Genomic DNA, 14,677 nt, shown 5'->3' on the forward strand with positions numbered 1-14,677 from the left:
CGAAGTGCATCAGACTTCGTAGAGGACAAGCTCCTTCTACCGTCACGGCAGGGAACTCCATGAGATAAGAAACATCATGAGCTGCAATTTTTTTTCGAACGTAATACACAAAATAGGACATTACATATTGATCCAAGCAAAGCTATTGTTGCACATTAGCGACAGTTCAAACAAGAAACTAAATACTCACTAAATCAGAACCACAAGGACGAACCTCTGCAAACTGTTCTTCCTCTCATTTCTCTTCGGACCATCCCCCCATCGTCCGGTGAACCAGTCGAATCGCTTTCCAAGATAATACCACTGCCCTTGTTTGATGAGCCCGGCAGTCTTTCCAGCCTCGCTCGACATCCTAATAAGCGTGCTTTCCAAAATCGCGACAATTCTCGCACACCCTTGAACCAAATGACGCTCCCCCCTTTTTGCCGGCATCGACGCCTCATCGAATGGTTCCGCCCAGAGACGTCTGTACAGGTCGTGCAAGAGATTAATCAAGACCACAACCACTGCCAGCTTCAATCCCATCCACACAGGAGCAAGATGTCGGAGTACCATACCGGATGTAGAGATGAAGGTGGCACAAAGCAGAAGCTCAGCGGAATTGGGAGCGTAGTCCCAAGAGACAAACTGGGGATACATCCCGACGAGGCTGCTATCTCCGAACCCCCAGCCATAGAAGCGCCAATACGAACGATGACCATTGGACCACCAGGGATGTGTGACTATAACGTCTGGAGCAGAATAGAAGCCCTCTCCCGCAGGATTCGTCTCTTTCTTCCTGGCACAAAAATCAATGTCTTCTCCTCCTCCTGTCTTCGGGAAGCGGAGGTCAAACTGCACGCCGTCATTCACTCGACGAGAGATCAGATTGGCTGTCACACCCCACGGAAGATCATTCTTGATCTTTTCAGCGATATTCCAGAAGTAGGTGACACCAGAGAGATGCACAGCTGAAGTGAAGACAGAGTCTGGAGGGGGGAAGTGAACGTTTCCTACGAAACCCGCAGCGTTGGGATGAGCACGGATATGGGCCTCTGCTCGGGGAATCAAATCAGAATTAGGCTCAATATCGTCGTCCAGGTATATGATCCAGTCAGCCGATGACTCGTCCATCCCGCGGTTTCGAGACGCTGAGGCACCAAGATTGCTATCATTCACCCTGATACGCACATCTACTCGATGCCCGTATTTCTTCTGTAACACGTCAATTGCAGAAGAGCGAGGATCGTCGATGATGATGATGAACATCGTTGTAGCCATCGGAGACGGTCGTAAAGCGAGGATACGCTCGAGAAGAGGGATATCAACACGAAAAGAGGGGACGACGACATCGACAGCCAGCTTAGACTGGACGCCAGGACTCCGGACTTGTAACCACTGTCTCGCGACGTCGATGGCCCTGTCGAGCGTTTGAAATGACCAGCTTGGTGTGCGCAGTTTTGCGTATCTAGCATCCTCACTTCCGCCAAGGGAGTTTCGAAGTGTCACGTCCTTGAGCATGTACGAGCATCCCCATCGGCGATACAGCTGAAAAAGAAAAGGATCGCCATCCTGATTAACGAAGATTTCAGGAATAACTTCTCCGTTGAAGATATCCAGGTGGGTACGATGTACGACCGGGAAGGTCGGCATCCCAGGGAATGAGAGATCTCTGAACGCAACACATCCAAAACCCAATGGAGTACGATGTTCTTGCGAGATGGATATGAAGGAAGAATGGATCTTGGCCATCCATCCCTCATCCAAAATCTCAACATCATCCCCCATCAGAACAAAATAAGTAATCGTAGGATCACTGTACGCCGTCCTTGCGCAGTGACGCCAGAGACTGCAGACATGACCGCGAGGTTGATGACATATAATGGTCGTCACATCGAACCCAAGAAACCGAAGGATCGCTTCCGCCTTGTTTTCTTTCACAAGGAAAGTGTCGTCGTAGTCGATCGCAAGAATGATCTTGATACCAAAAGTTGTCTCTGCATCCGGGAGGAAAACATCCCGATAGGTAGTTCTCATCAACGAATCAGCAAAGCACCGCAGATTATCGAGGCACTCGGACTCTGAGTTCGTACCGCGCGAAGTGATAGGGAGCAGGATGGCAAAAGTCACAGCTGTGCGCAGGTTTACGACGGTGCTTGATCCAAGGCGATTAAGAATCTCGGCATTATCGTGTCGCTGCAAGAGGGTATCAAGCTGATCCGCAACCCAAACTCCCGTCCTCCTCATTCCCTCCTCTTGGGATACACAGGGCCTCCAAGGATGAAGGACCTGCAGAGCCGTGTCGTTGTTGGAATTGCGCGCAGCAACGCCAAGGGGTCTCCCCGTCTGATACTCAAATGACACGTCATCTGGCATTAACTTCGCACAGTCAAGTGCCAGATGCGCCAGGGCATTGATCGTCACAGCCTGGTCCGACCCAATATTGACGGGCTCGGTGTAGTCCGACCTGAGGAGCGCCAAAATACCCTCCACGCAATCGTCGATGTAAAGGAAACTCCGACGCTGACTCCCGTCACCCCATATCTCGAAACGAGGACGAGATCCTGCATCAGCAGCAGCTTTGGCGACAAAGGCTTTTCGAAGGAAAGCTGCAGGGGCTTTCTCTCTGCCGTTGAACCATGCACCGCCAGGTCCAAAGATGTTGTGGAAGCGCGCAATACGGATAGATAGTTTGTGGGAGAAGTGGGAAAGGATGAGCTCCGCGTTGAGCTTGTCGAGCCCGTAGAGACCTTGAGGGTCAGGGTGCGATCCTTTCGACCATACGTCTCCTTCGCGAAGCGAGATATCGCCATTTAAAGGGGCGGTGGACGCATATACACAAGCGGAAGATGCATAGAAGAAGCATTCGACTGCAGAGTCAATACAGGCGGAAAGAAGATGGAGGGTCATGAGATGATTGTCCTTGTAGATGACAAAATCGTTGGCGTCATGGATCGCGCCCATACCTCCCATGTTGGCCGCAAAGTGAAGGACTGTCTTGCAGCCGCGGACGACTTGGGTGCATACCCCTGGGTCTCGCAAATCTCCAATGTAATAGTCAGAGCAGATACTCGTATGATCAGGTAGTGGACCATGAATATCCACAACATGAACGACGTGACCTTCCCGGAGAAGTCGACGAGCAACAGCAGAGCCCTATGAACGCACTAAGTTAACATCAGAGAAACAAGGAATGGAATGCAAAAGACGAACAATAAAACCAAAACCACCAGTAACAAGAATTGGGTCCTTCATTCTCGTAACAGGTCGCCTTAGATGGAGAAAACGTAGCCCATTGCAGGTCCATTATATACAAGAGACGTGGACAATCTTGGTTTGCCTACCGCATACAATAATAACGGTCCAACAACAGCATATCTAGGCGCCCATCATCGACAGACGAGTTCGGGGTGTAGAGAAGACCGCTGCGGTCAGTTTCGAAGCCTCCGTTGGTCCAGACAAGCCCAGTTACATGAGGACGTTAGTCACCTGTGTACAATAGGCGCGCTCTCTTCACACGTTCCTCCTGCCTGCCAGTAATATGCACGCATCCATGATATTGGGGTCCATTCGCCGTGTGTGAGAGTGCGTAGCGCTTAGTTTCGCAAGTTATGCAGGATCCATGAAGTCATCGAAGCAGGTAAGCGTCATGAGGTTGAGCCAAAGTGGCAGATATGTGATGAGGCAATGACGCAATACACGACAATCGATTTCATATGGCCCTTTCCGGCAATTTCGTTACAACCTCCCCCCTTCACATCATCATGACCTCGAACGTCGAACGTAAAAGGTTACCCCGAAAAGTCAAACTAAGAACAAGTGGCAAGGCCTATTTCAGGTTGGGAAAGTCGAACTTGAACCTAGTACCCTAATTTGGATGTCTGGTGCCTAAAATTAATATTTGCTACTAACACTACATAATTTAATATAGATATCCAAATATACAACATTATAGCGAAAAAATAGGGGATCTCAAAAAACTTTTTTTTCAGGCCTTGCAAGGCGAACCAACCACCCTACCGGCTGTTCCGGGCCGACATTCCCGCACCATAAAGCCCCGTGACGGCCTCGTCAGAGAGAAACCGCTTATCCTCACCTCACTCGTACCATCTCAAAGCACTTCCTTCCCCCCAAAGGCGTTCCGTCCACCTAGTCTCGTCGCGTCTATGATTCTTTGTTCTCTTTTTTTTTTTTTTTGGCAATACGACGTGGTTAACGACCTTTCCACTGCACGGTAGCGAGCGATACGCTGTACGAATAACACGGGGGGGGAAGGGAACAGGATGACGTTTGGTTTATATTCAATACATCGATAACAACAGCTCCACACCAAAAGTCCACAAAGACATAAGAAAAAAAAAAAAATGCATGGTATACAAAGAAGCTTAGGATATATCACACACACTCTACAAACACTACTCCTCACTCCTCACTCCTCACATCGTAGCAGGCGCCCGTCGAAACGTATTCCGCGACGGATTCTTCTCCGTCGCGAGCTTATGAATCGCATTCATCAGATCTCCTCGACGAAGAGGTTCTGCGAGATCGTTTTCAATATCACATGAAACATGAAATAGCCAGCCAGGTCAAGCAGAAGTAAAAAAAATCTTACTAGTTATATGATCGTCCTGATGCCCCCAAAAAAAAAACAGAATTGTCAGAAATGTAATTCCGTCACTGTCCATGGAAAAGAGATCACAACTCACCATCCCCGCCTGAAGACATCGCTCACGGTCGCCGATCACTTTCAAAGAGGCCTAAGAAACGAATCGAGAAAAAAAAACAAGCTAATCGGGAGACGTACTGGCATGTGCAGTCAACGCTATGATCGGTATCCGCGACAGCCCAGTAGCCAATTCGTACGACCGAATGATCTCAGTGGCTTGTATACCACCCATGAACGGCATCGACACGTCCATCTAAAACAGCCACCAGTGAGCACATGGCAACCAAAAAGAAAATGGATCCCCCCAGCAAAACACCAACAAGAATAACATCAAACGGCTTGCTCTGCAGCACGCTATTCTTATACGACTCCACCGCCTGGTTCCCATTCTCAGCAATAGCAACCGAATGCCCGTACTTCTCCAATATCTTCACCGCAAGCTTCTGGTTAACCATATTATCCTCCGCAAGGAGAATATCAAACCGTAGGTCCGTCGGCACCGTCACAGGATTGACCGTATTCGACTCGAGGGCAGCCACCAAAGCGAAAGAGAGATCTTGGGTCGTCACAGGCGTCGTCAGTTGTGCCGTGATGCTGTTATCCAGACACCACTTGACTATCGAACAAGGTAATATAAGCACGCTAAACAGGTGGAGGTGACACCAAGACGCATACGGTTCAGCCGAGATATAGAGGGTGCGATCAGCACGATCGGTAGATATCTGAAATGGTCAAGTTCCCTGATACTCTCGGTCTAACAGCGCGTGAGCCACAAGCTCGACAGGACAAGGACGCGCAAAAAAAAAATCCATACCACCAACAAAGAATCAACCACAATCGTATCGATATGTGAACCTGAAGAAGGCTCAGACCCAACCTCCGCCACCGAATGCACGACGTAGGGCTTTAATCCCAATTGAGCAATCTGCTCCGCAACACCAGTGTCGTCTCGAAACGTATCCACATACAATATGGTCCGGTTCACGAACGGCGTCATTTTGGACAGGATGGTCTCCATCGAAACGCAACTTATCCGCGAAGTGATCGTGAAGAAAAACTTGCTGCCTTTCGTCACCTCGCTCTCCACCCACATGTTACCCCTCATTAGCACCACTAAACGTTTCGATATCGAAAGACCAAGACCAGTCCCGCCATATTCCTATGAACACAACCTAAGCGCAACGAAACACAACGACGAAAACACAGAGAACACACCCGAGTCGTAGACCCATCCGCTTGGGAGAACGTATCAAAGATTATATTCTGCTTAGACTTGGGTATACCAATGCCCGTATCAGAGACACAGAACTCAAGCACGACATTCTGGTCATCAGACGCCACCAGGCGCACACTAACCGCGACGAGCCCTCTTCGTGAGATCTTCGGAGGCGTGAACTTGATCGCATTGCCGACCAGATTTGTTATCACCTGCCGCAGCCGCAATGAATCACCAATAAGATGATCAGGAATATCAGGCGCGATATCGAACGTCAAGTCGAGGTTGTTCTGCGACGCGCGCGCGACTAACGTTTTGAGCATCCCGAATACGATGTGGCGAAGTGAGAAGGAGACAGCTTCCATCGTCATACGGCCCGCTTCGACTATAAAAATGCACGCATAAAAATGGTGGGTGCATGATGACAAGACCACGAACTTACTCTTTGAGATATCCAAGATATCGTCGATGATCAATAATAAGGATCGCGCAAGGCTATGAACTAACAACAGGCTCTCCCTCTGTGATCGGTTAAGATCGCTGTCCAGTGTCAACTCGGTCATCCCAATGATACCATTCATGGGCGTCCTAGAATGGCTTCATTCAATACGAGAAGAAACAGGAAAGATACAGGATGGTTCTCACCGGATCTCATGCGACATGTTCGCCAGAAACTCGCTTTTGCTTCTGTTCGCCAGCTCAGCGGCTTCCCTCGCAGCAGTATTCTTCTGAATACTATCCCTCAAATTGAACACCATGCTGTTAATGTGGGTTTTCAAAGAGTCCATCTCGCCGCTAGCCTCGACAGTTATGAACCGGGTGAAGTCGCCGTCCATAGCAGCGGCCGAGATCTGAGCGAAGCCACGTACTTGAGTAGTAAGGTTACCCGCCATGGCATTGACGGACCGTCTGGAACGAGCCAGGTAAGACCAGACAAGAGGGAAAAAGGAAAAAAAAAAAAATTGAAACCCACGTAATCTCTTGCCAAATACCCTGCACGTTACCCACATCAGCAACACCACCTAGTTTTCCTTCCGTCCCGACCTCTCTCGCGACCTTCTTGACCTCTACAGCAAAGATGTTCAGCTGAACGATCATCCTATTGATCGTTTCGACAAGCTCCAACATTTCGCCCGAGACGGATAGCCCAACAATCTTCTGCGTCAGATCTCCATGCGCCACGGCCGACTACAAAACCACGGATATCAGGGAAAGAGGCCAGAGCCATGGCAAATAGAGACGTTACATACCGTGGCAATTGCAATTGCCCGTACTTGGTTCGTCAGCTGTGAAGTGAGCAATGAGAAGGGGGAAAGAAACGCGGTAACAGATGGCCCACGTACATTACTAGCCATCACATTAACATTATCTGTCAAGGCTTTCCACGTCCCGGCAACATTCTTGACCTGAGCCTGACCGCCCAGTCTGCCTTCAGTACCCACCTCCCTTGCCACTCTCGTAACCTAACAGACCGGTTACGATGGTGTGGATGACTAGCCAAAACACAAACCTCATCGGCAAATACACTCAATAAAGAGGTCATTTGATTCACAGTATCTTTCAGCTCGAGGAACTCTCCCTTGACATCAATCTGCACGCGCTTGGATAGATCACCATTCGCCACAGCCTTGGTAACTACAGCGATAGACCGTACTTGGTTCGTAAGGTTCATCGCCATCAGGTTCACATTATCCGTCAAGGCCTGTAAACGAGATGAGATGAGATGCTCCTCTGATCAGCATAGGTAGGGTTACGTACCTTCCAAGTTCCAAACACACCAGGGACGACAGCCTGCCCACCCAGCCTACCTTCCGTGCCGACTTCCAAACTGACACGCGTAACTTCACTCGCGAAGACACTCAACTGCTCCACCATCTGGTTTACTGTGATTTTCAGGTCAAGCATCTCGCCTTGAGCGTTGACGTCGACAAGCTGTGTGAGGTTCCCCATCGCGACAGCCTTGGTGACCTTTGATATGGAACGAACTTGGTCCGTGAGGTTGGTGGCCATCCTGTTTACGTTCCTCGTCAGGTCTGCCCAGGTACCCTGCACGCCCTCAACTGTCGCTTGACCGCCAAGTATACCCTGCGTACCAACCTCCAACGCGACCCGTGTTACTTCACCGGCGAAGGCGTTGAGGTCATCGACCATGGAGTTGAACGTGGTCTTGAGCTGTTGCATCTCACCCTCGACCTCGATCTCTACTTTCCTGGTCAGATCCCCCTGTGCCACGGCGGTCGTGACGGAAGCGATGGAACGAACTTGATCGGTCAAGGATAAACACATGCGGTTTACGTTCCTAACCAACTCGAACCACACGCCCTCGACGTCCGGTACATCAGCCTGACCACCGAGCTTGCCTTGGCTGCCCACTTCTAGAGTAACTCGGGTAACCTCGGCAGCCAATGCCCTCAGTCGGACGACCATCCCATTGACGGTGTTCTTGAGATCGAGAATTTCGCCTCTGGCGTCGACCTCGATTTGTTTTGAGAGATCTCCAACAGCGACGGCTTTGGTAACCTGGGCAATGGACCGTACTTGACTTGTCAGATTGCCAGCAAGGACATTGACGACATCGGTTAGCTCTTGCCACGTTCCTTCGACTCCAGGGACAAACGCTTGGCCTCCGAGTTTCCTTGTGACAGAATGAGCGAGTAACTCGCGTTGCGCGAAGACAGAACACGCACCCCTCCGTTCCCACTTCCTGCGATACGCGCGTAACTTCCTTTGCAAACTGGCCGAGCCTCTCTACCTAGTAAACACTCATTAGAGAAATGACGGAGGACGTGGATCCACGCGACGCACCATGGTATTGAGCGCATCCTTCAGTTTAATCATGACTTCGCCTCGAACGTCGACAGTTATCTTTTGACTGAGGTCACCGTTGGCGACGGCATTACAAACGCGAGCGACGTCCTGAACCTGGTCCTTGAGGAGCTTGAGTTCCTCCACGGCGCTCATCCCGCTCACCCTAGCTGCGATATCGAGAGGTCCGCCGGTTGCGACAACAGATGGTGAACCGGGTGGTATATGCACGGAAGCTGATGATATCTTCATTATCGTACCAGGATCGGTGGACCAACAGGCGCATCTTGGGCACTGCATGGTATCCGGGAGGTGAGTGGGGGGAATCGAAGACGGTGGTGCATCGTGGACGGAAGAGCGATTTGGGAGGTCGATGGAAGACGGTAAGGGCTTCGAGATCGTGTCGACATCGGACTCGGGCGCTCGCTTCTTCTCTCGCGGATAAACGCCGCTGAGAGCATGCTCGGCAGCGTACATACGGTTGGCAAAGTCTTCCAGGGAACGTAGAATCGCGCTGGTTCCCCAATCGCTAGGGCCATCGTACATGGGAACTGGGGCACTCGGTGCGCCAAGAGCGTAAATAGAAAGTAAAGCAATGAGATGCGCTCGGAATGGATCCGTCTCCGCCATCGCCATGTCGAGAGACGGCGAGCACTGATAGACTGATCAAGCAAAATATTATCGGGACTGAAGATGGGCGGTAGAGGTCGAACGTAGTAGGGAGTAGAGGAGGTCGTCTGCATTGGCCAATTGGCAGTAGTTGCCGCTTTCAATTCAGCCAATCTGTGCGTCAGGGGGATGATGGAAGATCCGGAGTTTGAATCAAATACGGGGAGCCGATCCTGCCGACGCAATGCAGCCAAGCAATGGAAGGAACGTGGCTCCGAATGGATCCCCTTCACAATGCGACCCTGAGCGCATAACTCCACCAGCGGAATGTCCTTTTCCTATCATAGACTTGAGTGAAATGTCGAGCAAGGCTGGTCACATTCGGGGCCATTTAGGTATCAGTCCATTATGCTTCGTACATTGAATGAGAACACGAACACAATAGAAGGGTGACACGGCGATGGGTCAAGAACATCACAGAACACACTTGACCAGTCACGTTTCGGGCAAAATTTTGGATGGCCGAAGGTGAACTTTAGACCACCAGCGCCTTCCAAGTTTTGGTAGCCAACCGTGTGTTTCATCAAAAATGATCAACTTGGGCGTTACTGGAAATTGAAGGTTTACCCCAATGAGGCCACAAGAAAAGTATGGGGTCACCCAGGATTGAACTGGGGACCTTTAGAATAGCATCTCCGGATACCAACTTCAGTCTACTGCTCTCCCAACTGAGCTATAACCCCCGTAAGGACTAGGGTTTTATTGTATTATTCATATCATATCGTTTTGAGGACATACAGAACTTGGCTCAGGCTGAGGCCAGAATATTGCTCCTCCAACAATGGACGTTTGATCTCCGTTGCCGCCAAACTCACTGCAGGTAGGTGGAATGATCTTCTGGTATACTGGAAGCTACAGTCGATCCGAGTGGGGATGGTCTAGCGATAGAGCGAGCGCCCTTGTAGCTCAATGCTCTTCCAGTTGAACTAGCAAGCGCCAATCTTTTTTTTAAGGGGGCAAGGGGGGGGGAACCTTACGCTCCGCGAACCTTAGAATCCACAATTCCTACTTCCACTCATAAGCAAGTCTCGAAACTTCCAAGTTCTACGTGATCGACAACCTGTTCCCTGTGAATCTTGACCAGGCAACGCGCCACCATTCCTTTCCCTTCCCTATCAATCTGTTCGCTAGTCATTGCTGTAATCTCTGCATCTCCAAACTAACAGTGGGTCCGACCGTCTCCGGACTCAAATATTTCACCGTCCTCCTAGAAATTCATCATCAAAGTCGCCGCTCTTCGACAGTGCTCAGGATCGGGAAGACGCAACTACGACTCCAACTTCGCATTCGCACCATCGCATCGCATCGCATCGCATTTCCCCAGTATCCAACCTCCAAGACCCCCCATCATCAAGGGTACCCACCACGCCGAGAGAATTCAACACAACAGTTGGCCGTCCGCTTCGTCCCTCTTCACCCGAACCAAGATCATCACGATCAGCAGTCCGTCCTTCTCCTTCCTTCTTTCCTTCCTTCCTGCTGATCACAGATTACGAAAAGGCACTTCAACCTCTCACATCTTACATCTTAACCCCGCACACCATTTGACCTGACCTACGTTGGGGGACAACGGCACATATCATATCTCTCCTCGTAGCTGCCTCACCCCCCAGCCATCTCTGTACGGATACGAGTACGAGTACTCAACCCCCTCGTCATATTCCCATTTTCCCTACGATTCACATCCCAAGCCGTTCACAACCGCACCACGACATCAATCAAAGGTTCAAAGTTCGTCCCTCTTCACCAGTAACCAGGCTCGCCTCGTCGAAAAATAACCTGACCTGATCAACCACACATTTACGTTGCCTCTCATCATCAATCGCCGCAGTTACGCTCACCACCTCCAAAGAAGCAAAAGCAGAAGCAGAAGCAGAAGCAGAAGAAGAAGAAGAAAGAAACCAACCCAAGACCCACCCACCCTTCGAAACCCAAACCCAACAGCACCACGTAAAACTGCATTCGCCCCCCCCCCCCCCCCCCCCCCAGAACGAACAGGATTCCTTTCCCCTCATCAAAACCGCGAAAAAAAAGAACCCGGCAATCAAGAACCCCTCAGGCCCGCACGCCCTGACCACCCTGCCCACCCTAAAGGGATCTTCACGACGATCGCGTAGCACGCCGAATTTCGTAATTTATTAAATTACAACCCACAGAGTACGAGTTACGAGTTAACCTGCAAATGTTGTCTATTAGATATACAATGGTCCATGGATGGCTGATGCTATGCGTGCAGTGGTGGTGGTGGTGGTGGTGGGGATGGGGGGGTATTATATAAAACAAAAACGTAGAGTGGAGAGAATTCCAGGAGCAGGTCGTCGTCGTCGTCGTCAAAAAAAAAAAACCATGAATGGAAGGGAAGTACCCAGCCAATAACGTACATATCACAAAAAGAAAACAGAAAGAATGAAGGGTGGGTTGCAATTTACTCCGTGCACCGCGCGCTTCCCATTATCACCGCGCATACGCATACGTATACGTAGGCTCTCCGTACTCTGAGCGTCCCCGTTCCGTCTTGGCATACGCCATATCCGCCGCATACTCATCACTGAAAGGCGACGACGACTGCGGCTGCGACTCGGCAGTTTTTTTTTCGTCAGACCGTGAGCGTGAGCCCCCGTCGACGGCCGCAGTCGCAACAGAGATATCGCCAATGCCTGACCGGGTACCCCAGCCGGTCTGAACAAAAACGACACATGAACACGAATACATTTCGCGTTGTTGTTGCAGTAAAAAAAAAAAAAACGCACCTCGTGAAGCGTACAAAGAGCATAGAGCTTCATTATCGCGAAATAGTAGCCAAAGACGATGAAAGCCGGCACGTAGATGATGTGTTCTGGGTTATTCCATAGATGCGGAAGGAGCTTTGCCGTTCGTGTGGCAAACAACCAGACGACGTACGAAGCAAGGACGTTCCTGAGCGGGATCAGTTAATTGTGATAGATAGATAGATAGACCTAGGGCCGCAGGGATTGGATCACATACCACCACGGTAAATGATATCCCCCCTGGTCGACGGGTATAGTACTCTTGTAAATAACATACCCTACTAGGCATGGGCCCACCAGTAGCGTGAAAGGATTGAACAACTTGTCCACCTATGGTTATAGCGTTAACACACGGCCTTACGGAAAAGACAAAGAGAAGACGACCCCACCATGGTATAAGCTACATATGGATGCGATGTCCAGATATATCGCTCCGTGAACAGGCTCCGGAGATCGGAACGCCAAGTGTTCCTGGTCCACCTCAATACTTGCTTCAGGAACCGCCAGTTAGGCTTCATCGTGCTAAGCAGCTCGGCTTCCCTACAGCACTGCACGTACGTGCTCCATCCATGGCTCACCATCCACCGAGTCAAGAACTTGTCGTCGCCCGAGTTGAGCTGGTACTTGCCCAACCAATAGTCATGTGTGAAGCCATGGAGAAACTCTGGATCTTTAAGAATGATGGTCCGATAAGCGGCGGTCCGACCTGACAGACAAGGAATGCCACCATCGATGTGCGTGGAAGACGAAATTTCAATATTACGGATTGTGAGCCGAAATGCTGCGAGAACCTCCCACACCGTCATCTTGGGGCCCACGGCTTGTACCCTCTGGCTGGTACCGACGCCGCCGACTTTCTGATCCTCGAAGCATGCAAGGACGTAAGGAAGCAACGTGGGAGGCCATATCGCATCGTCGTCGGCGAAGACGATGATGTCCGTGGTCGTGTTCTTGATACCGTGGCTCATCTGTAACCGCTTATTAGCGAATGGCACCGTTAGGACGTGTATTCGCGAAGGGTCGACAGCATTAGCGAGTTCCTGTAATGGGCCGAACATTTTCTCTTCGGTGATGATGAGAATTTCCTTGGGATTGCCTACGAGCCAGCTGCGCGCCGCATCCTTGAACTCCTCCCCTGCGTCTATCGTTGGCACGATGATGGTGACATCTTCCGAGGCGATATATGTTGGATTTTCGGGAAGGGGCACAGGACGGTAGACAACGAACGCGGAGAAACGGATGAGGTACCAGAAATAACGATAGAACCTGTCTGGAATTTAGATAACTAGAAATGTTACAAGACCCAAAAGACGCACCCAATAAGCCCAAAAGGTACAACTGAAAAGAAAAAAAACAAAAAACAAAAAACACGAGTTCAACGTCAAGTAGCAACGAGCATTCCAGCCACGTACAGACAGGAAATAGGTCCGATGTCAGATACAACATCTGACCAGACAAAGGAGCGAATAGGATGCCAGAGACGAAGAGACAATACGGCGCGCTGTGGGCTCGCGACCCAGCATGCAGGTGGGCGGGGGAAGGAGGAAGAAGGTAGAGAAAGGAACGGTGATGCAATTAATGCCTTCTACGTGCGGAGTTTCAAAAAACGATCCCACTGGATCGAGGACTTGTCGGTCACGTCGTCTGCCCACCCTTTGATCCGACGACGTTCGGTCACACGCAATGACTATGTTAGTGCCTCCGTCGACTCTTTTTTTTTTTTCTCGTAAATTCGTAAATTCGTAACCCGCTTACTCCTAGGGCGAGCACAAAGTAAATTCCATTGCGGGTTCCAACTTGACAGTGGTCAGGAGTAATTGATTAATCGATCATGGCACGCCAAGTCCTTTTTTTTTTGCTGGTGGGATGGAGGATGGATGCTGAGGGATTGCCGTCAAATGGAGTGGTGAATGGTTCGTAAGTTGAACTGCGGCTTAACACATATCATCGACTTGTACTACATGGAGTTCTTCCGAGTCCGCCTGCATCGTTCATTTACTTCCGTCCTTGGCACGAGCTCTAGATTCAAGGCCAGTCAAGGCCTTGTACTCCAGAATAATTAACAAATTTATTGCTGGGATACGGGAGGCTTCAGAGTTTTTTTTTTCCAATATCCCGTCCGCTTTTTCTGTAATGTTCTGGTTTTATTTTTTCTGTGCGCCAAGCTTTGAGCCGGGATTTCCGCCGCTGCGCCCGATCATCAACAAGCGGGAGATTTTCTTGGCGTCGTCATCGAATGGAGATAGGGGAGTATGTATTTATAAATTCAATTGACGCTCAGATCAGGGTTCGAATACTAGCATTCCTCTAGATTTCTCTTCGTAATTGCCAGCCGGTCAGTAATAACGTACCAACTTGTTATCATACGGATCAGTACGCTCACACCTTGGCTTGCGCCGACGCATGATAATCTGAATCTGATTCACAAAGCTCCTGGAACAGTAGATGGGGAGGTCGAGGCTCAATAATGATCTGCTGACACCCCGGTCCCCACAGTGCGAACCTAACAGATCCGGTGATCTTGCAATTGATATTATTGTCAACCGAGAGCAGTGCGACCCCTTGAATGGACCT

General features: G+C 50.2%; 5 protein-coding genes and 1 non-coding gene across 6 annotated transcripts; 1 reads left to right on the forward strand and 5 right to left on the reverse strand.

The window, feature by feature from the left end:
* Window positions 1-72: 72 nt before the first annotated feature.
* On the reverse strand, window positions 73-3,637 carry BT62DRAFT_954704 (glycosyltransferase family 2 protein). The gene is made up of 3 exons (XM_043188316.1): window positions 3,193-3,637; window positions 191-3,135; window positions 73-142 (listed from the first exon to the last, which is right to left on the reverse strand). Exons 1-3 carry the CDS (start codon window positions 3,232-3,234, stop codon window positions 121-123), a joined length of 3,009 nt encoding a protein of 1,002 aa, XP_043036113.1. The 5' UTR covers window positions 3,235-3,637; the 3' UTR covers window positions 73-120.
* Window positions 3,638-4,415: 778 nt separating this feature from the next.
* BT62DRAFT_905400 (uncharacterized protein) lies at window positions 4,416-8,918 on the reverse strand (the record flags this gene model as incomplete). Its single annotated transcript, XM_043183602.1, has 17 exons — window positions 4,416-4,516; window positions 4,592-4,607; window positions 4,686-4,723; window positions 4,784-4,898; window positions 4,966-5,261; window positions 5,321-5,399; window positions 5,460-5,804; window positions 5,861-6,246; window positions 6,304-6,449; window positions 6,507-6,770; window positions 6,835-7,049; window positions 7,112-7,147; window positions 7,205-7,324; window positions 7,372-7,563; window positions 7,620-8,496; window positions 8,549-8,613; window positions 8,667-8,918. The coding sequence occupies 17 exons, from the start codon at window positions 8,916-8,918 to the stop codon at window positions 4,416-4,418; spliced, it is 3,543 nt and encodes a 1,180-aa protein (XP_043036114.1).
* A 192-nt stretch (window positions 8,919-9,110) lies between these two features.
* Window positions 9,111-9,287, reverse strand: BT62DRAFT_872322 (uncharacterized protein; the record flags this gene model as incomplete). The annotated part of the gene is made up of 1 exon (XM_043182527.1): window positions 9,111-9,287. A coding segment is annotated over one exon (177 nt), but the record flags the coding sequence as incomplete, so codon positions are not given.
* A 639-nt stretch (window positions 9,288-9,926) lies between these two features.
* Window positions 9,927-10,018, reverse strand: BT62DRAFT_t149. The gene has a single exon. It is a non-coding gene; the product is annotated as a tRNA-Phe (tRNA).
* A 98-nt stretch (window positions 10,019-10,116) lies between these two features.
* On the forward strand, window positions 10,117-11,289 carry BT62DRAFT_1079213 (uncharacterized protein; the record flags this gene model as incomplete). Its single annotated transcript, XM_043179463.1, has 4 exons — window positions 10,117-10,122; window positions 10,547-10,778; window positions 10,933-11,066; window positions 11,167-11,289. The coding sequence occupies 4 exons, from the start codon at window positions 10,117-10,119 to the stop codon at window positions 11,287-11,289; spliced, it is 495 nt and encodes a 164-aa protein (XP_043036116.1).
* Window positions 11,290-11,301: 12 nt separating this feature from the next.
* BT62DRAFT_378558 (glycosyltransferase family 2 protein) lies at window positions 11,302-13,687 on the reverse strand. Its single transcript, XM_043180706.1, has 6 exons — window positions 13,516-13,687; window positions 13,420-13,441; window positions 12,493-13,369; window positions 12,321-12,433; window positions 12,086-12,251; window positions 11,302-11,511 (listed from the first exon to the last, which is right to left on the reverse strand). Exons 1-6 carry the CDS (start codon window positions 13,547-13,549, stop codon window positions 11,500-11,502), a joined length of 1,224 nt encoding a protein of 407 aa, XP_043036117.1. The 5' UTR covers window positions 13,550-13,687; the 3' UTR covers window positions 11,302-11,499.
* Window positions 13,688-14,677: the final 990 nt, after the last annotated feature.

This window comes from Guyanagaster necrorhizus (genome assembly GCF_019112545.1).
Source record: "Guyanagaster necrorhizus MCA 3950 unplaced genomic scaffold BT62scaffold_28, whole genome shotgun sequence".
In the NCBI taxonomy this organism is placed as follows: Eukaryota; Fungi; Basidiomycota; class Agaricomycetes; order Agaricales; family Physalacriaceae; genus Guyanagaster; species Guyanagaster necrorhizus.